At 59.3% G+C, this 16,966-nt stretch overlaps 2 protein-coding genes and 1 long non-coding RNA gene across 23 annotated transcripts in view; 2 read left to right on the forward strand and 1 right to left on the reverse strand.

The window, feature by feature from the left end:
- VAV2 (vav guanine nucleotide exchange factor 2) overlaps positions 1-6,839 on the forward strand; it is a 187,151-nt gene extending 180,312 nt beyond the window's left edge. For 4 of the 8 annotated variants that reach the window (XM_086324195.1, XM_086324190.1, XM_086324191.1 and 1 more), the window contains 3 exons: positions 727-813; positions 1,745-1,902; positions 4,511-6,839. In XM_086324195.1, the coding sequence (XP_086180321.1) occupies positions 727-813; positions 1,745-1,902; positions 4,511-4,558 (293 nt within the window). In that variant the 3' untranslated portion in view covers positions 4,559-6,839. The remainder of the gene's footprint in view (positions 1-726; positions 814-1,744; positions 1,903-4,510) is intronic. The other 4 variants (XM_086324193.1, XM_086324194.1, XM_086324192.1 and 1 more) reach the window with 3 other exon arrangements.
- A 2,140-nt stretch (positions 6,840-8,979) lies between these two features.
- On the reverse strand, positions 8,980-14,522 carry LOC147362285 (uncharacterized). Of its 2 annotated transcripts, none has more exons than XR_015136080.1 (2): positions 14,337-14,522; positions 8,980-9,534 (listed from the first exon to the last, which is right to left on the reverse strand). It is a non-coding gene; the product is annotated as an uncharacterized LOC147362285 (long non-coding RNA). The 2 variants fall into 2 exon arrangements; XR_015136081.1 differs by having other exon boundaries at positions 14,023-14,461.
- A 71-nt stretch (positions 14,523-14,593) lies between these two features.
- SARDH (sarcosine dehydrogenase) overlaps positions 14,594-16,966 on the forward strand; it is a 60,459-nt gene continuing 58,086 nt past the window's right edge. For 7 of the 13 annotated variants that reach the window (XR_015136077.1, XR_015136078.1, XR_015136079.1 and 4 more), the window contains exons 1-4: positions 14,594-14,690; positions 15,317-15,416; positions 15,948-16,034; positions 16,596-16,957. Coding sequence is in view for 10 of the 13 variants with exons in the window: in XM_086324198.1 (XP_086180324.1) it covers positions 16,624-16,957 (334 nt within the window). In the remaining 3 variants the exon portion in view is untranslated. Of the gene's footprint in view, positions 14,691-15,073; positions 15,095-15,316; positions 15,417-15,947; positions 16,035-16,595; positions 16,958-16,966 lie in introns of those variants that run through there. The other 6 variants (XM_086324199.1, XM_086324200.1, XM_086324202.1 and 3 more) reach the window with 6 other exon arrangements.

Here is a 16,966-nt window from a genome sequence, read left to right on the forward strand (position 1 = left end):
GCCCAGGTCCCCCAGCTCTTCGCCAGCACCGTGCCTAGCCAGGGTGCCCGGGCAGCCCCGTGTGACCGGTCGGGAGTTCCAGCTCTGAATCGCTGCTCCAAACCTCGGTGCCTCTGCCTGGAGGTCAGCATGGGGAGGGAGCCGGGGCAGGTCCCTTCTGTCCCCAGATCCATCCCTGTGCCCCACCCCCCTCCCCCACCCCCTCCCAGGGAACCCGGCTGCCAGGGAGCCAGAGCTGGGACCTCGACTTGGGGATGGGGCTGCCTGGCACAGACGGGCCCCAGCTGGATAGACAGGCAAGGTGGGCCCGGGGCTCCATCTTGGAGCCACTCTGCTTCGTCCCGCTGCAGGGGCTCGTAGAACCACAGGGCCCCCCACCCCGGGCAGAGCAGGCCAGAGAGGAAGCCAGGCCTTCAGTAGGCGCCTCCTGAGCTCAGTGCGGGGCTGGGCCCTTCAGCGAGCGCCTCCTGAGTGCAGGCGCAAGGCTGGGATCTCTGCACGTGTCCTTTCCTGCGTCCCTGCTCCAGCCTGCCTGCTGGGAGGAGGTGGTCCAGGACACAGGTGCTGGGGGCGGGGGTGAGGGCAGCTGTGTCCATGCCCAGGTGGGCCTCAAGACTCCAGCTGCCCTCCTGGCGCCCTGGGTAGCCCCCCCCCATCCCTGCTGCCTGTGACTGCGTGTGGATGCCCCCAGCTCCCCTTTTCACCTTCTCTCTCGCCTCTTTGCAGCTTCCTGCGCTTCCTACAACTTTTCTTTTCTCAGTCCTCAGGGCCTCGGCCTTGCTTCTCAGGGCTCCTCCACACCCTTCTGGTCAGGTACCGCTGCTGCTCGGGGGCGTGGGGGGCCCGGCCTGCTGCCAGCCGACCCACAGCCCCAGCCTGACCGTGTCCACAGCCACTGCAGCTGGGGCGGGGCGGGGCAGGGAAGCTGGACGCTGGCGGGGGTGGGAGGGGGGCTGCTGCCGCTCCTGTGGACACTGTTGGGCTCGGCCCTGCCCTCGCCTTTGAATCGCTCACCCCCATGACCGCTCCCCAGCTCATCAGCCAGTGCCCCCTACTGCTTCCTGGGAGCTTGGCCTCTGATAGCAGCAAACGGCCCAGCGGCCCTCTTGAGGGAGGCGGGAGCAGATCGGGGTGGGCCCTGCTCGGCAACAGTAAGGAGGACTTGTGGGACTCAGTGCAGAGGGACAGTCTTGACTGGCCCTGACCGCTCAGCCTGCTGCTGCCAGAGTCAGAGCCCACCCAGCAGCTGTTTGTGCAACGCCCCCGTCCTCGTGTCCATTGCCACCTGTCCATCAGGACTCCCGGGTCCCGGGCCACGCTGGTCCAGCCCAGTGTCCAGTTTGGTTTGGGGTTGGACACCAGTGCCCTGGGGTCCACGTCCAGGCCCTTGTCAGGGTGACAGCTGGGGCTGGGCAGCGGTCACCCTGCAGTCCACTCATGTGTTTCCCAGACGCTGGGCACGTGGGAAGGCCCTCAGAGAGCTATGATGGCCCCCAGCGAGGGTGGTGAAGCTCTGGCTCCAGCCCGGTGCGGCTCACATGGCCCACATGCCTGCAGCCTGGGCACCCCCAGAGGACTGAGGGGCCCTGGGATTGGAGCCTGGTCTGTCCCTCTGGTGTCTTTGTGCTTGACAGCCTCCTCTGCGGGCACAAGGCCGGGCCCCGGGGGAGAGACCCAGCTCAGTCTGAGGACCCGCACCCTGGAGGCCCCGACGTCACCGTGTGACGCCGCCCATCTCCCCCAGCAGTGTTCACACCCCGTGTCATCGGCACGGCCGTGGCCAGGTACAACTTCGCCGCCCGCGACCTGCGGGAGCTCTCGCTGCGGGAAGGTGACGTGGTGAAGATATACAGCCGCATCGGCGGGGACCAGGGCTGGTGGAAGGGCGAGACCAGCGGCCGGGTGAGTGGGTCGGCCTGGCCCTGGCCCCAGTCGGAGACCCCAGCTCACGCTGGGGCTTGGGGAGGCAGGGCTCCGGCTGACACCAAGCACCACCCTGCCCAACCCTGTGCCCTCTGACCTCGCCTGGAAGACTTAGTGTCCACAGGCTCCACGAGCTGGGGTCACGTTGTGAGGAAGCGACTTCCTGGCTCAGATCTGGACCCCGGCTGGTCTGACCCTGTGTCCGTACTCAGCCCTATTCTGGGGTCCATCATGGTGAAGGCAGAGACAGATGTTGGGTGCAGTCTTCAAGTCACGTGCTTGTGCCCGACCCTCTTTGCAGGCAGGTTGCCTCGGGACTGAGAGCAGAGCCTGGGTGCCGTCACTGGGTTCCTGCCATTCCTTAAGACTCCGTTTACACCTTGATATGGGAAGGGACGCATAGTGTCCCCACGCAGCCTGCGACTCAGACCCGTGGCTCCTTATCCCGGTACCCGGTCTGGCCTCCCTGGCTTTGAACGGTTCCATTGGCATTCACCCAACAGGGTACCTGAGCTCCACAAACCACTGATTCGGAAACGTCCAGCTTTTGGGGGGCTGCAGCTGCCCATAGATGTGGCCAGACTTGGCTCCCGTCACTCACTGTTCCATTGCCAGGTGGAGAAAACTGGTCTGCCTTCACCTGGCATGTTGTCTGCCCTTGGAGACCCCTGGGTCTGACCCTGTTTCCATCTGACAGCCCTTCAGAAGTATGAGGCCACTGAGTTCTAGGCAGTTGACCTAGAGGGCTGGGGCCACTAGCTCTCAAGTGTTGAGAGGCACCTGGAGCTTCATAAGCACACACCTGGGCCTTCACTTGATTACTTGGTTCAGGTGATATCTGCTGAGTTTCTGCACTATAAATGAGCTGTAATTAATAAGTAACATGCAGGATAATACTTTGAAATCAGATAAATAGCCTATTCCTCATCAAACTTTCACCTACTGGTTTTATCATTCATTGATTAATTTTGCCTATTCAGTTATTTCTATCGTGGTAGAAAATAGTGATCTTCTGTCTTTTCTTTGACACTTCTTGGTGGGCATTCTACTGAAAGAAAAGGCTTTCACGTCTCTAGTTGGTCGTTCCCGCCCCTTGCCCCAAGAATCAGCCATCTGTCCACCAAGACCTGCTTCCTTTCTGTGAGCTATTGTATTGAGTTCATTTTTGCAGAGTATTTTTACTGGAACTAGAGTTCTAGGCTGCAGGTCTTTTATTTCCGCACTTTGAGGATGTCTTTCCATCGTCCCCAGTCTGCCATCATTTCTGTATAAAAGTCTGTCAACATTCTTACGGTGGTTCCTTTGCAAGAAACGGGGCTCCATGTGGGGGAAAAAAAAAATCTTTGCTTTTCATCAGTTTTACCAGAATGTGCCTGTGGGTGTTTTTTTTTTTTTTCCCTGTATTAACTCTGAGATTTGCGGAGCTTTCCGAATGTGTGGCTGTACATTCTTCATCTGTTTTGGAAGTTTTTCAGCTATTGTGTCTGCTCCGTTTTCTCTCTTCTCTTCCTGGGGCTCTGCTCGCAAGTCTTTCCCACTGTGCTGTTGTTCGGTCCCTGAGCTGCGTCTGACTCTGCAACCCCGTGGCCCGCAGTGTGCCAGCCCCCGTGGCCCGTGTGTGACTCGCGTGGCCTCCTGTGGTTTTCATCCATTTCCCTGGTTTCCCATCTCGTTCCTTTTTGTTGGCTGACCCTCCAGTGTCTTCTGTTTTGTCTCTTCTGCTCTTTATTTCAATCATTATGTTTTCAGTTCTGGGATTTCTATTTGATTTCTGATTTCAGTTCTCTGGTAAGATTTTCTGCTTTTTCGTCAGTGTTCTGAAGCAGGCAAGTGGGGGTTACTTACATTTCCTAACGGATGACCCCAGTGTCTGGATTCCCTGTAGATTTGCCTCTGCCATCTGCGTTTTATCATAGCTTCTGTCACTTGGGCCTGATTAAATGCCAAGCTCGTGCATAAAGCACAGCAGAGGCTCTGGATGGATGCTGTTTTCCTCTGGAGAGGGTTTAACTTTTTGTTGTTGCTGGCAGTTCGCTGGTGGGCAGGCTGTCTGGAGCTGCTTGGGGCTGGTGCATTCCAGGGTCATCACTACCCCTGGGCCTTGGCTCTACTAGGTTTTTTCCTCTTCTCCAGGGCCTGTCTCAAGACAGGCCTGCCTTAGAACAACAGCCTTTTAAAGAATCCCCCAACTCCACAAGCCTCCACTCACCCTCATCCTTCACACACACTTCCCGATAGCTTCCCTGACTGCTCAGTTGGTAAAGAATCCACCTGCGATTCAGGAGACCCCGGTTCAGTTCCTGGGTCAGGAAGATCCACTGGAGAAGGGATAGGAAACCCACTTCAGTACTCTCAGGCTTCCCTTGTGGCTCAGCTGGTAAAGTATCCACCTGCAATGCAGGAGACCTGGGTTCGATCCCTGAGTTGGGAAGATCCCCTGGAGAACGGAAAGGCCACCCACTCCAGTATTCTGACCTGGAGCATTCCATGAACTGTATAGTCCATGGGGTCGCAAAGAGTTGGACATGACTGAGCGACTTTCACTTTCTTCACACAAACACTTACATGAGTCTGACATTGTTTTCAGGTCGGCTGGTTTCCTTCAACGTATGTAGAAGAGGAGGGCGTCCAGTGACAGCAAGATCATGGACAGGACTCTCGGATTTTCTTGGAAGAGTTGCTCCAGCGATGAAGTCTGTCTCTAGTTCTGCAACTCAGAGGGGAAATGCCCGCCAGCCTTCCAGTCTTCAGCAGCCCGTGGGGATGGGGAGGGGGTTCAGAACCTACGTGTGATCTGTCCTGCCATCGGTCTGCCCTTGGTGGCCTGTCCTGGGTACGCTGCTTGTACATAGAGAAAATCTGGGCCAGCCCTGGGTGCCAGGGAGAGGGAGTGCCCATGGGTGGCATCCTGAGCCGGGCTCTGGGTGACAGCTGAGGCCAGAGCTCACCTTGCCCCTGTCCTGTCAAGATGGCCTTCAGGAGCTTGGGTTTGAAAAGCAGGTGCCATCCAGGGAGGGCTGGGCTCCACGGAGGGGACCTTCCCCTGACCCCTTCCATTCAGCCTCTGGACCCTCAGCCCTCCTGCATCCTACTGCTCCCAGGGGGAGGCTTCAGGCCTTGAGAAGCAGAAGGGGCCAGAGCAGGCTGCTGTGCCTGGGGACAGAAGGGGTCATCGCCAGGGCCTGTGCAGCCCCTCAGGCTCCCCCGTCCCTCTGCATCAGGGGTGTGGAAAGACCCCCCAGGGAGGCCCCCTGTCTCAGGCGGGAGCCTTAGGAACGATGAAGCTGCCAGCCCTGCTCCCGAGTCACAGGTACTGTCTCTGCCCAGAATCCTTGGTGTGTGTCTGTCCTGTCCTGCTGCCGGTGGGTACATGGTTTATAAATGCTGACGAGGGCGGGAAGCAAATGGAGTTTGCTGCTCACTTGGTCTCTGCTGCTCACACTCCTCTCCAGAAGGATGCCCCACCCCGCCCCCCACTGCCCCCGAGCAGGCTGGGGCCTGCTGCGTCTCCCATATCCTGCCAGGTGGCCACTGAAAGTCTGCCCAGCCTTTGCACAGATGTTGGTTCTAGCCCTTGGCAAGTCTTCAAGACTCCTGCAGCCCGTGAAATGGGGCCTGTGGCCAGCCCTGAATAAGTGCTCTTGGGGGTGACTCCACCCCCTGGACTTCCCCCTCCTCGCTCCTCCTGGCCCTTGACCTCTGGCTGGCTTTGCCAGTCCCCATCCTCTCAGCCTGGATGTTGCATGAGTCCCAGCAATGCTGTCTCCTCCCAGCTCTGTGCCAAAGCTGCTGCTGCAGCCTGGGCTTTGTGGGTCCCCCTTTCCCAGGGCTCAGCTGCACGAGGTCGGCCATTGCCGAGGCTGGGCCCTGCTGGGGTGGGTGCTGGTGGCCACCCAGCACCCTGCGGTTCCTCGGAGGTCAGCCTCATAATCTCCAGGCTTGGCTGGCACAGCAGCCTTCTGGCTTGGGGAGGAAGTGGGGAGGGGTCTCAGAGGGCGTGTAGCAAGCAGGAGGCAGAAGGCAGCCAGCAGAGGCTTGGGGAGTGAGGGTGACAGGATTGTGTTTGGGGTGGTGGGCAAGGGAGGGGTGGGGAGGAAGAATTTTTCACAGAGAAAGCAGACCCGAAACTTGTCATCAGGGCGCACCCAGCACTTTGCACGTGGCCTCTGCTCAGCTGGCCCAGCCGCCAGCCACGATGGGAGGGGAGGAGACCAGCTGCCCTCGTCGTGTTTACAGTTGTCGGGAAGGTTTTGGTTTTTGTTATTGTTGTTGGGGTTTTGTTTTGTTTCATTGTTTTTTTTTTTTTGGTTTGGCTTGTTTGCTTTTTAAGAGAGGGGAAAAAAAAGTTTGTAATTATTTCCTCCAAAGCTCCCATTATATATCTGTGAATAATAAGGAAGAGATTTTATAATAGCAGAAAGTAATGTATATTTGGAGGTCATCGTGAAACAGGGCGTGGTGGCAACGAACGACACTGAGAGAACCCCGCGTGGAAGCCCGGCTCTCAGAGAACCCCGCGTGGGAGCCCGGCTCTCAGAGAACCCCGCGTGGGAGCCCGGCTCTCAGAGAACCCCGCGTGGAAGCCTGGCTCTCGTGACTGTTCTGCTTCGGTTTTGTTTGTCTGGAGACTCGTCTCAGTTGGGTTAGTTTTCGCACTGCTGGCAGCAGGAAAGGAGAGGACTGGACTCAGGCTGGGATGCGGGTAGTTTCGGCATGACACAGACCACCTCTGGGGTGGCTTCGGAGCTGGGACCTGAGATTAGCTGTGAACCCTTAGGAGCCCGATGCATGCAGGTCAGGGGTCTGAGGGTCCTGCTGCTGGCAGTGACCCCAAACAGAAGACAGACTGTACATTTGCCAATAGGTTTTTTCAGACCACGGTTTCTACTGCAAATAAACCTGAGTTCTTTTCTGCAGGAGTGGCTGGCCTTTTGTGCTGGGGAGGAGGGCGTGGCTGGATTCCTCTGTCTGTGTCCAGAAGGTTCTACCCATCTGAATACTGTTGGCCCAGGGGTGGTGGCCTGGGTCAGACGTGTGCCTTGGGGTGACAGCCTCAGGCACAGGCTGGGGGTCTGGAGGGATAATAATGCTGGGCCACCAACCAGGTGTCTCCAGGCTGGCCCAGGTCACAGGCTTCCTGTGCAGCGTCCTGTGACCCCTCCAGCAGCTCTCAGAGGTGGCCATCTCTTCCTCTGGATGGGATTCAAACCCCAGCCCTGCTACTTGGGTGTGTCCTTCATGTTCTGAGCCTGTTTCTTTATATATACATGTTGGAGATAAAACACAGTTTCTCCAGAGGGTAACTGTGGCCTGTAACCAGAGAAAGTCAGAATAGTACAGCCTAGACCTATTCTTCCCTTGTGGGGATGGAGTCTAGAGGCAGTGATGCAGGGTGGCTTGGTGCCCCCACCCCCAGACTCCTCTCATCTTCAGCATATACTTCCCTCGTCATAGTTACCTCATGGTCCAAGGTGGCTGCTAGAGCTCCTGCCATCAAGGCCTTGAGCAGACACAGAAACTGACACAGCACTCCCCCTTATCCTGCTCACATGCTTGGGCATGTGGCCACCCCTGGCGGCACTGGAGGCTGCTGATGCAGGTCCTGGGCTGGAGAATGTTGGGTTCTGCTGCTGCAGAGACGTAACCAGACAGGCCCCACCTCGGGGTGGTAAGGGTCACTCAGAGTCTAGAGGACATCGGGTGCTCAGCAGGTGTCAGGTTTTATTATAAACCAAGGAGGCGAGCGCAGGTGTTTGAGGTGACACAGCTGGAGAGAATGGGAGGTTGCCCCCGTCTCTGGTCTCCAGGACCTGGCTCAGAGTGGTACCCTGACAACCTGACGGGGGGCCAGCCCCTCTCTGAGAATCTCTCAGGTCTTGAGAGTCCCTTGGACTGCAAGGAGATCCAACCAGTCCATTCTAAAGGAGATCAGTCCTGGGTGTTCATTGGAAGAACTGATGTTGAAGCTGAAACTCCAATACTTTGGCCACCTGATGCAAAGAACTGACTCATTTGAAAAGACCCTGATGCTGGGAAAGATTGAAGGTAGGAGGAGAAGGGACGACAGAGGATGAGATGGTTGGATGGCATCACCAACACAATGGACATGGGTTTGGGTAGATTCTGGCAGTTAGTGATGGACAGGGAGGCCTGGCATGCTGCAGTTCATGGGGTCGCAAAGAGTCGGACACAACTCAGCGACTGAACTGAGTCCCCCAAGAGGCCCAGCGGTTCCCACACCGTCTCCCGACTGCAGCCTCTAGTTCTGAGTTCTCATGTCCACACGTGGTGAGGGAACGGCCTGGACCCTCACTGACCAGCCCCTGGGCCAGCACTCAATTGTCCCGAGCAGGGGCCAAGCGAGCTTGGAGAGCCCTGGAGAGAGCCCCTGGCCGTCTGAGGGCAGCTGTGGGTGAACCTGGGCACCGGGGCTGAGGAGCCTTGGGGAGGGCACTGGCAGCATCTGCCAAGGGGTCCTGACCGGAAAAGGGTAGGAAGCTCCCGCCCTGCTGGAGGGGCTGTGTGTGGGCAGGATGGAGGCCAGCACGGAGCAGGGCCTGCCTGCCCCAGGTCGCCCCAGAAGCAGCCAGGAGCAGTGCGCTCCGTCGTCGAGGGCAGGCCGCCCGTGGTTATCCTGACAACCGCAGACTCCCCTCGGGCGGGGCCACTGTGGAGCCCACTGTGTCCACAGACGGAGAAACACCTGCTAAGCGAAAGATGGAAACAGCCCATTTCTGAGGCTAGGCGGACGCCCGCCGCTCCTGTTCCCCCACCCCCAGCACAGGAGCCCACAGAAGACAGTAGGAGGCTGGGCTTGAAAGAAGGGGCCCGTCCGGAAAGGAGCCCGGAGCAGAGCGGCCGCTGGGAGCCCGCGCCGGGGCAGCCTGTCGGCTCTCCGGCCGTCTGGGGTTGGGACATCATGACATCAGCCACAGGTCCTACAGGCCAGGAGCCAGAGGTGGAGCCCAGCATAAAGCCGAGATCTCAGATAAGTGCCCCGTCATGAAAAGGAAAGTAACGCACATGGACACAAACAAGATCGCAGACGAAGACGGATATTTTCATGTGCTTTTTAAACTTTCCAGAAGCAAAAGGATGCATGAACCCAGAATGGCTAACCCTGGGCTTCACAGATAAAATGAAAACCCCCTGGGTAGCAAGCAGAAGGTGAAGTGCCTGACGGGGAGAACAGCTTGGGTTTGCCCTAGACTTCCACCGGCCACCGTGCCCAAGGCTTCGTGCTTGCCAGGTCTTCCAGGCGTAAGGCAGCAAGTAGACTCTTTCCAACCCTGCACTCACCTCAGGGGCTGGCCTGTGTGGGATCACTGCCTGGACCAATGTCCAGGGGCCGACCCGGTGCCCGATGAGTGGGAAAGTTCACCCCAGGATTGGGGCTGGGGCGCATGTTGAACCTCTGTCGCAGAAACACATCAAACGAAGGGAAGACTTGGTTACAGAACCTAATACAGTGGTTCTCAGCCCTGGCGCCAGAAGTAAGGCGTGTCAAAACGATTTCAGCAAAGAGAGCTGGGGAGAGACAAAGGCAGGCGGTGGGAGGCAGCAGAGGTGCTGGTCTCTTTTCCAGGTAAAGTCAAGATCTGGTGTTGAGACCTGGAAGGGAAGAGAGGCGTAAGCACGTTTAATAGCACGAAGATGAACTCTACGAGAGAAAAGATGATGGCCTGAAACTGGACGGGGTGAGAGAGGAAGGCTGGGGCAGGGGAGTGGCGCAGTCACGGCTCATGGGAGAGAGATGACGGATCCTGCCTGAGAAGGGGCTTGGGGTCTTCTCCGGAGGTGTGTGGGTGGGTGGTTTTCTGTTGCTGCCACAAGTTACCGTAACCACGGGGACTCGGGACACACACCCCATCATCCTCCAGTTCTGTGGGCTGTTGAAGCCCACACGGATCTCCCTGGGCTGACAGCAAGGTGCTGCCGGGCGTGTTCTTGTCCGGAGGTTCTAAGGGAGAGTCCATCTCCTTGCCTCTCTGGCTTCTAGACACTGTCTGCATTCCCGGTACCATAGCCCTCTCCCCCTCCATCTTCAAAACCAACACAGTTGTGTCTCCAACCCTTCCGAAGTCACATCTCACCGTCCCCTCTGACACAGCTGGGGAGGATTCTCCACTTTTAAGGACACATGTGATCAGATGGTCCCACCCGCATAATCCAGGAAAACCTCCCCCTGTCAGGGTCCTCCACTTTATCACACCGGTAAAGTCTCTTTTGCCATGAGAGGTCCCATGGCCACAGGTGTCAGAGGTTAGGGTGTGGACGTCTTTACGGGGCCACTATTCTGCTGCAGCAGTAGGCTGGATACTCTGACCAGTCTTGCTGGTAAATACAACAGAAACGGAGGGGAAATATTTCTGATTTTCATCAATGAGCTGGTCATGAAGAAGGAACACACAGACGCCGAAAAGTAAGTGAGGGCAGGACTCCAGAGAGGTCAGCTAGCTCTCTCCCCTAAGGGCATTTGCCCAACTGAGTGAACCTGAGTACCGGTCCATAGAGCCTGGCTGGGGATGGGGAGAGGGGACAAAACCCAGCCCTCATCACAGCACCAAGTCTAACAGGTGAGCTCTTTGCTCATGCTGGGACCCCACTGGGCCTGACCCTAAATGTCAGGATGAAAAGAAACACACGCACCACCCCAAACCGCAACCACCGTGAGACGACACAGAAAATTCTTTTTCCTGGATCTTGATGATGGCTAGACGAAAAAGCCAAAACTTCCTTGCGAACATGGGTTATGGGTTGAACTGTGTCCCTCCCAAAAAGGCAGATTGAAGTCCCAGTACCTGTGAATGCGACCTGACTTGAAAACAAGGTCATTGCATCTCCCACCGAGAGCCCGTGGTGCAGCCAAAATAAACTACTCAGACGGAAAGTAAGTGGCCTCCATTTGTTAAAAAAAAAAAAAAAAAGGAAACGTAATTTTTCCAAGTAGAAAATTACAAATGTATTAAATGCACATAAATTACAGGGTTTTGAAATTACAGCTCTGGTTTGGATGGCTGTCTTAGGGGTGGCTGGTTCCCACGGCTGGTGGAGGAGGGAGTGGCAGTGAGGAGCTTTCCTGATAGGGTTTTATGAGTTTTGTGGGTTAACTCAGACTCCTGTTCCTTCATCACAAGCTGATGCATTTACTTTCCTTAGCAATTTAGTCTGACCCTTTGCTCTCCTTAGAAAAGGAAACCCCACACGTGCGCATGAGCTCTCTGTGGGTGCATTGGGATGCGCTGGCACCGGCTCACGGGAGCTGAGGGTGCAGCCTCTTCCCAAGTCCATGTTCCGTGGTGCCCTTCTCGTCAGTGGCCTGAAACTGGCCCTCACGGGAGCATTTTCAGCAGAAATTGGCCAGTGTCGCCCACCTGGACAGCCAGATGTTGAAACATTTAGCAGCACCCACTGGAGGCAGCGGCTCGCTAACAGCGATAAGCTGAAAAAGTCCTGGAGGTTAATGTATTTCACAATGCAGCCTCGAAATCCATAGAATAAAAACAGAATTAAGTGCATGGGTCCCAGTCACAGAGGGCACTCAAGCGCTTAGAGACAGCAGACAGCACCGTCAGGAGACTGCCGGGGCGTGTCCGTGTGGAGGACAGCGGGAGAACCAGGCAGAGCCGGGCTGTCGGTCCCGGTGGGCGTCCACCTCCCTGCCCGGATGCGGGTCCCATTTGGGGGACTGTCCCTGTCCTGGGGCTCTACGTGCCCAGTCTCTGGGTCCCACTGCCCCGGGGTGTCATACTCACATGTGGCCACCAGGGGCAACATTCCGCGTGGAGGCTGGGCTGGGCCTCTGACTGCCTGGATCTGGGTACTGGCCTGCCCGTGGGGGGCTCAGCGGCCCAGTGCCCAGGTACAGGCCCAGGTATGTGAGGGGGCTCTGGCCCACAGCTGCGCACACCCACTGTGTATGCTGTGGTGGAGCCCGGCTGGCCGTAGACCCCAGCCCTCCTCTGCACCTGCCTTCGGTGGGTGTGTGCTGGGGGAGAGGCACCCACCTGTCTCCCTAGAAGGACTGCTTACTCCCGGATGATAAGGCATTGTCTTCATGAAGTTACGGGGTGTTGATTCATTATTATTTTTTTTTTAAGTTCTTATTGGAAAAACAAAATCTTGGCAGTGCAAAGGCAGCCCTTAAAAGTTGCTCTGGAAACCCCTGATCTGGGTCTGGCGCCCGCCCGCTGGCTGTGCTCTGCCTTGGTTTGCTCATCTTTACAATGAGCAGCAGAGTTCTGCCTCCTCTGAGAAAACACACACGAAGCCCTCAGCAAGTGGATGGCCTGCCCACCCCCATGGGTGCCCGAGTCTGGTAGGGCACTGGGGCCAGGGGCCAGGGGCAGCTGGGCCACGTGGGGCCAGGTGTCGTCAGATTGGTGCTTAGTGCCCCTCTCTTGCCCAGCGCCAAGCAGAGCTCCACGGAGGCGCTTCCCCTCCCCCCGCCCACAGCTCCGCTCCTCCCTGGACATCTGCCCAGTCAGAGGGTGGCCTGCAGACTCTTCCCTCTTCCCCGGGAGCCTGGCCAGCAGGTGGGGGTGGAGGCCTGGCTGGGCATGTGGAAAGGGCCAGCCCGGGCCAGAAGGAGGCATCTCAGGGCTGGTAATAATCTGCAGAGAAACTTGCAAAATTCCCTGAACCCAGCAGGGCAGGGGTTATAGTCCTTAGTTTCCAGCTGGGGAGACCAAGGCTTGAGAGACCAGCCCAGATGGTGCAGCAAGCTTACAGCAGGTCCCTGTCTCATGTCCCTGGCTGGAGCCCAGCTGCCTCCTGGGCTGTACCCCACACGGCCCGGAACCCGCCTCTCCCAGACCCGGGCAGAGCCTGATGGATGACAAATTCTACAACTCTGACCACACGCAGGCCCAGCCCTTCAGCCACCACCCCTGTCCAAAGTCCACCAGGACTGTGCTGCCTGCTTGCTTGGGACGATTCTGCAACAGCTGCTTATCTTTGAGCACGGAGCCGAGGTCTGGGCTGCCCTGCCTGTGTCCTGGGGCTGCAGTGACCACTGCGTGTGCACCCCGTGTCCTCCGAGGACCCCGTCACACTACTCTCTAGCTCTCTCTGACCCCTCCACCCCACCATGCATGGAGGACAGCCCTGCCTCAGGTGGCAGGGCCAAGCCTGCTGTCCACTGAGTGTCTGGATTGGTGTCCTCCGCGCCCTGGACCCGAGCACCGCCCCTGGGGAGCCTCTCGCTGGAGGAGCCAGCCTTCCTCCAGAGGGAGGGTGGTGACAGTCTCTGTCCCCATGATGGGCTCTGACAGCGGCGGCAAGGCCCAGGAGGCCAGAGCCCTCTGAGGCCACCTCCTCTGAGATGCCCTCCTGGGTTTCTGCTGAAAAGAAGGACAGCTTGCTCAGGATCGGTGTCATTACAGCCAGCCTCGTGGCTGCCGCGCCCCTTCCTGCCTCTGTCTTCTTCCTGAGCCCCTAAGGGCAGGGACTGGGTTGCTGGTTGACTCGGGGTCTCCCAGCAGTGTTTTGCTACAGTAGGTGCTCATTGATGGTTGGGTGGCATCACCGACTCCATGGACATGAGTTTGAGCAAACTCCGGGAGTTGGTGAAGGACAGGGAAGCCTGGTGTGCTGCAGTCCATGGCATCGCAAAGAGTCGGACACGACTGAGCAACTGAACAACAACAAAAATGCTCAGTGAGTGCAGAGGACGAATGGGCAGCAAGACATTGGACGCTCCGTGGGAACAAGAGCACAGACGTTTGCATTAATCACAGCAGCGTCTCTCCTACATCACTCACTGTGTTAGCGGCCAACATTACTATGTTGTTCCTTGACCAAAATTTCAATACTGCTCTTTTGATCCAGTGGAACAAGTCCTATTTTATCTCAGCACCTCAGGGGGATGTCCTTATGTGTTCCAGATTTCCTCTGGGCATCTTCTGCCTGAGCACAAACCAGATGCCCTAGACCCAGGGGTAGACAGCAGGCTCTGGTCTGGCTCCCCTGTGTGACCCCAGGCAAGCTGACTCCCCTCTCTGGGCCCTGGTGCCCCCGACGACCAAATGCAGGCAGGCATCCCTGCCTTGGGAAGCTGCTCGCTGTGCAGTGGGAAAGCAGAGGCTCAGGGTGGCTCACCCAGCAGCAGAGGCATCTGGGAACTCCGAAGGGCAGAATGCAGATGGGCAGTGTCGAGTGGCCAGGAGCAGGGTTGGGGGGGCAACCCAGACTTCCTGCCTCCGAGGGCAGCGAGTACCCCTCCCCTGGGGGTGAGCAGCTGAGGCTGGACAGGCAGGTCCGTGCTAAGGTCCTGGATCACCTGACCAAGGAGCACCAGCCGGCCCGAGGCTGCTGTTGACCCAGCGCTTCCCGCCCGCCTGGCTGTGCTAAGTGCCTTTCTGGTGCGGGAAGCATGATGGCGGCCGTGGGCAGATGGGGGTGCACGGGCTCACCTGCAGAACCCCATGACCCCTGTTTTAGGGATGAGGAGCTGAGGTCACCTGCCCCACGTGCAGGCTTATCAGGGTCTCAGGGCTCGCAGCTCCGCTCTGCTGCCTCAGCAGGGCCTGCTCCGCAGCTGCTCAGCCAGCTGGCCTCCAGGACGCTGGGCGGTGGGCGGTGCGTCCTGCCCCCACAGTGGGCGGGCCGGGGGGCTGGCAGAGGGCCTCTGGGGCCAGGGCAGGGGCAGGGGCCGCCCCGGTTCCTGTTTGGCTGCTGCTGGGAAGGAAGGAGGTGACGGCGCTGGAGCCGCTGAGCTGGATTCTGGCAGGCCCCTTGGGGCCTCGGAGCTCTGCGGCCGACCGGAGGTACACCCCTTGGGCGGGCAGGCCCCAGTCCCTCCCCTGGGCCAGCGAGGTGGGACAGGCCTGGAGCTGGCCGGGACTCCTATTGCTCTGGCTGCAGGGACCCTCGGGCTGGGCGGGCACAGCCACGGGACTCTGTGGGGGGTGGGGGCCTGGGCGCCCTCCCAGCCCGCCTTCTCCTGGCAGAAGCTGGGTCTGGTGCCTCCCTCACCACCCGCCTCCTACTGCCTTTGAGGAGGGTGTCCCTGGGGCTCCACCCCCTCTGCCTGACCCCCAACCCTGGCAGCGATGGCTGGGCTCAACTGGGAGAGAGCTGGAGGGGGCAGGAGAGCGGGTCAATGGTGAAGCGGCTGCCCTGGCTGGAGGGCCCTGGGCCATCCCTGGGGGCGGGGGCCAGGACTGCCCAGGTGGGAGAGCGGGGCTGGCTGTGGGCATGGAAGGGGCACTTGGCAGTTTCCCGGGCCAGAAGCCTTGGCCATGGTGCAGCAGGAGGGAGGGAGGCCAGGCCGGGGGCCAGGCAGGTGTGTGCTGGGCAGTGCCGCGTGGCCTGTGTTGGTGGGAGGCGGGTGGTGGGTGCCTGGCCCTGGGAAGGTGTCCTGGGCACCCATGTGATGCTGAGTCTCCACCAGCAGGAACCACTGCTGGAGGCTCCCGGCAGAGTAAGGTAATCCCAAGGCCACAGGGACGTCCCGACACGTGCCAGGAGTCCCTCTCTGTGCCTGGGAGCAGGTAGGCAGAGCTGGCAGAGGGACTGGGGTGCCCTGCCCTGCTCTCCAACCTCTCCAAACCCCGGAGCCCCAGCCATCACCCCTCCCTGCTTCTCATTCTGCCCTCAGCCCCAGAAGGGCGGGGGTCACTGTGGCGGGGGCAGGACAGACCTGACCACTGGAGAGCCCCGGTGCCCGCCGGGGTGGAGGGGGAAGGAAAGGAGGCAGCAGTGGGCACCCCCAGCCTCTGCCCCCTCAAACCAGCCCCGAGAGCTCAGGAGGGGGCAGGACAGCCAGCAGGCACGGTCACACGGTGGCCCTGTGACCTTGGTCACCTTGGCCAGCTTCCTTGGGCCTCAATCCCCCTCGACCCAGTGAAACGGGGACAACAGTCATCTTGATTTTAGAGCAGAGAGAACGTGTGTTCCCAGCTTGCCGTGTAATGCACGCTTGAAAACGCAAGTGGACTTCGTTAATGATCGGCTGATTGACGCCGTCACGGTTATTAACGCAGTCTCAGCCACACCCCTCTTACTCTCCTGCTGACCCACAGGTGGGCCCGGGGCCCCTCAGAGCCGTCCTGTCCCCCCCCGGGACCCTCCCCCAAGGAGACTTCGCCTGCACCTCCTCTCCTTAGAAGGTGGGCTCCCTGTCACTGTCTTCTTAGAACAGTGAGGGTCTTCTGGCTGGGGAGGGCTGGGAGGGCTTCCTGGAGGAGAAGGGAGGCAAGGTAAGCCCTGCAGGCTACTGCGAGGTCACAGAAGAGCCACCCACCCTCCAGATTCAAGACGGCCCAAGGCAGCCGGAGGCCGGGCCTCACTGCCTTCCTCACCTTCTGCCTTGGGTCCCAAAGGGCTGTGGGGGCCAACGTGGCAGAAATAACTTCTGTGTGGGGTTGAGACGGGAGTTCCCCTGGAGGGCAAGCTGAATGTAGGCTGGAGGGTTGGGGTCCCGGCCTTGTGACCCCTGCCACCCCACCGTGGTCCTGTCTCAGCATGAACACTGCCCCCTTCTCCCCCACCGTGGTCTTCCCTGGGCCCAGCCGGAGCCTGAAGCATACAGACCCCCGTACACCTGGCTGGATGAATGCAGGGTGCACGTATGCTGTGGGCGGCAGGAGGGAAGCTGGAGGGTCGCAGCCTGGGGGGCCCAGGGCCCACTGGTCCCCTCCGCACCCAGACAGCCCCAGCTCTCTCCCCAGCTCCCCGTGGTGCTGAAGCTGACTCCCCATGGCCTCGCTGAGCCGAGCCCTGCGTGGCATCGCGGCCACCCGTCCTCGCCAAAGCCCTGCCCGGGGCTGGGGGCTGAGACACCTGGTGAGCGGGCCTGGCCCCACCTCTGAGAAGAGTGTGCCGTACCAGCGGACCTTGAAAGAGGCAGAGGACGCCTCGGCGGCGGCCCAGGGCCCAAGCCAGCCCCTGCCTGGCACAGCCAGCGTGGTGGTCATCGGTGGGGGCAGCCTGGGCTGCCAGACCCTCTACCATCTGGCCAAGCTGGGCGTGAGTGGCGCCGTGCTGCTGGAGCGGGAGCGGCTGACCTCCGGGACCACCTGGCACACGGCAGGTAGGGGTC

Source organism: Bos grunniens, chromosome 11 (assembly GCF_055505025.1).
Source record: "Bos grunniens cultivar Pamir isolate PY7600 chromosome 11, Bosgru_T2T1.0, whole genome shotgun sequence".
Classification (NCBI taxonomy): Eukaryota; Metazoa; Chordata; class Mammalia; order Artiodactyla; family Bovidae; genus Bos; species Bos grunniens.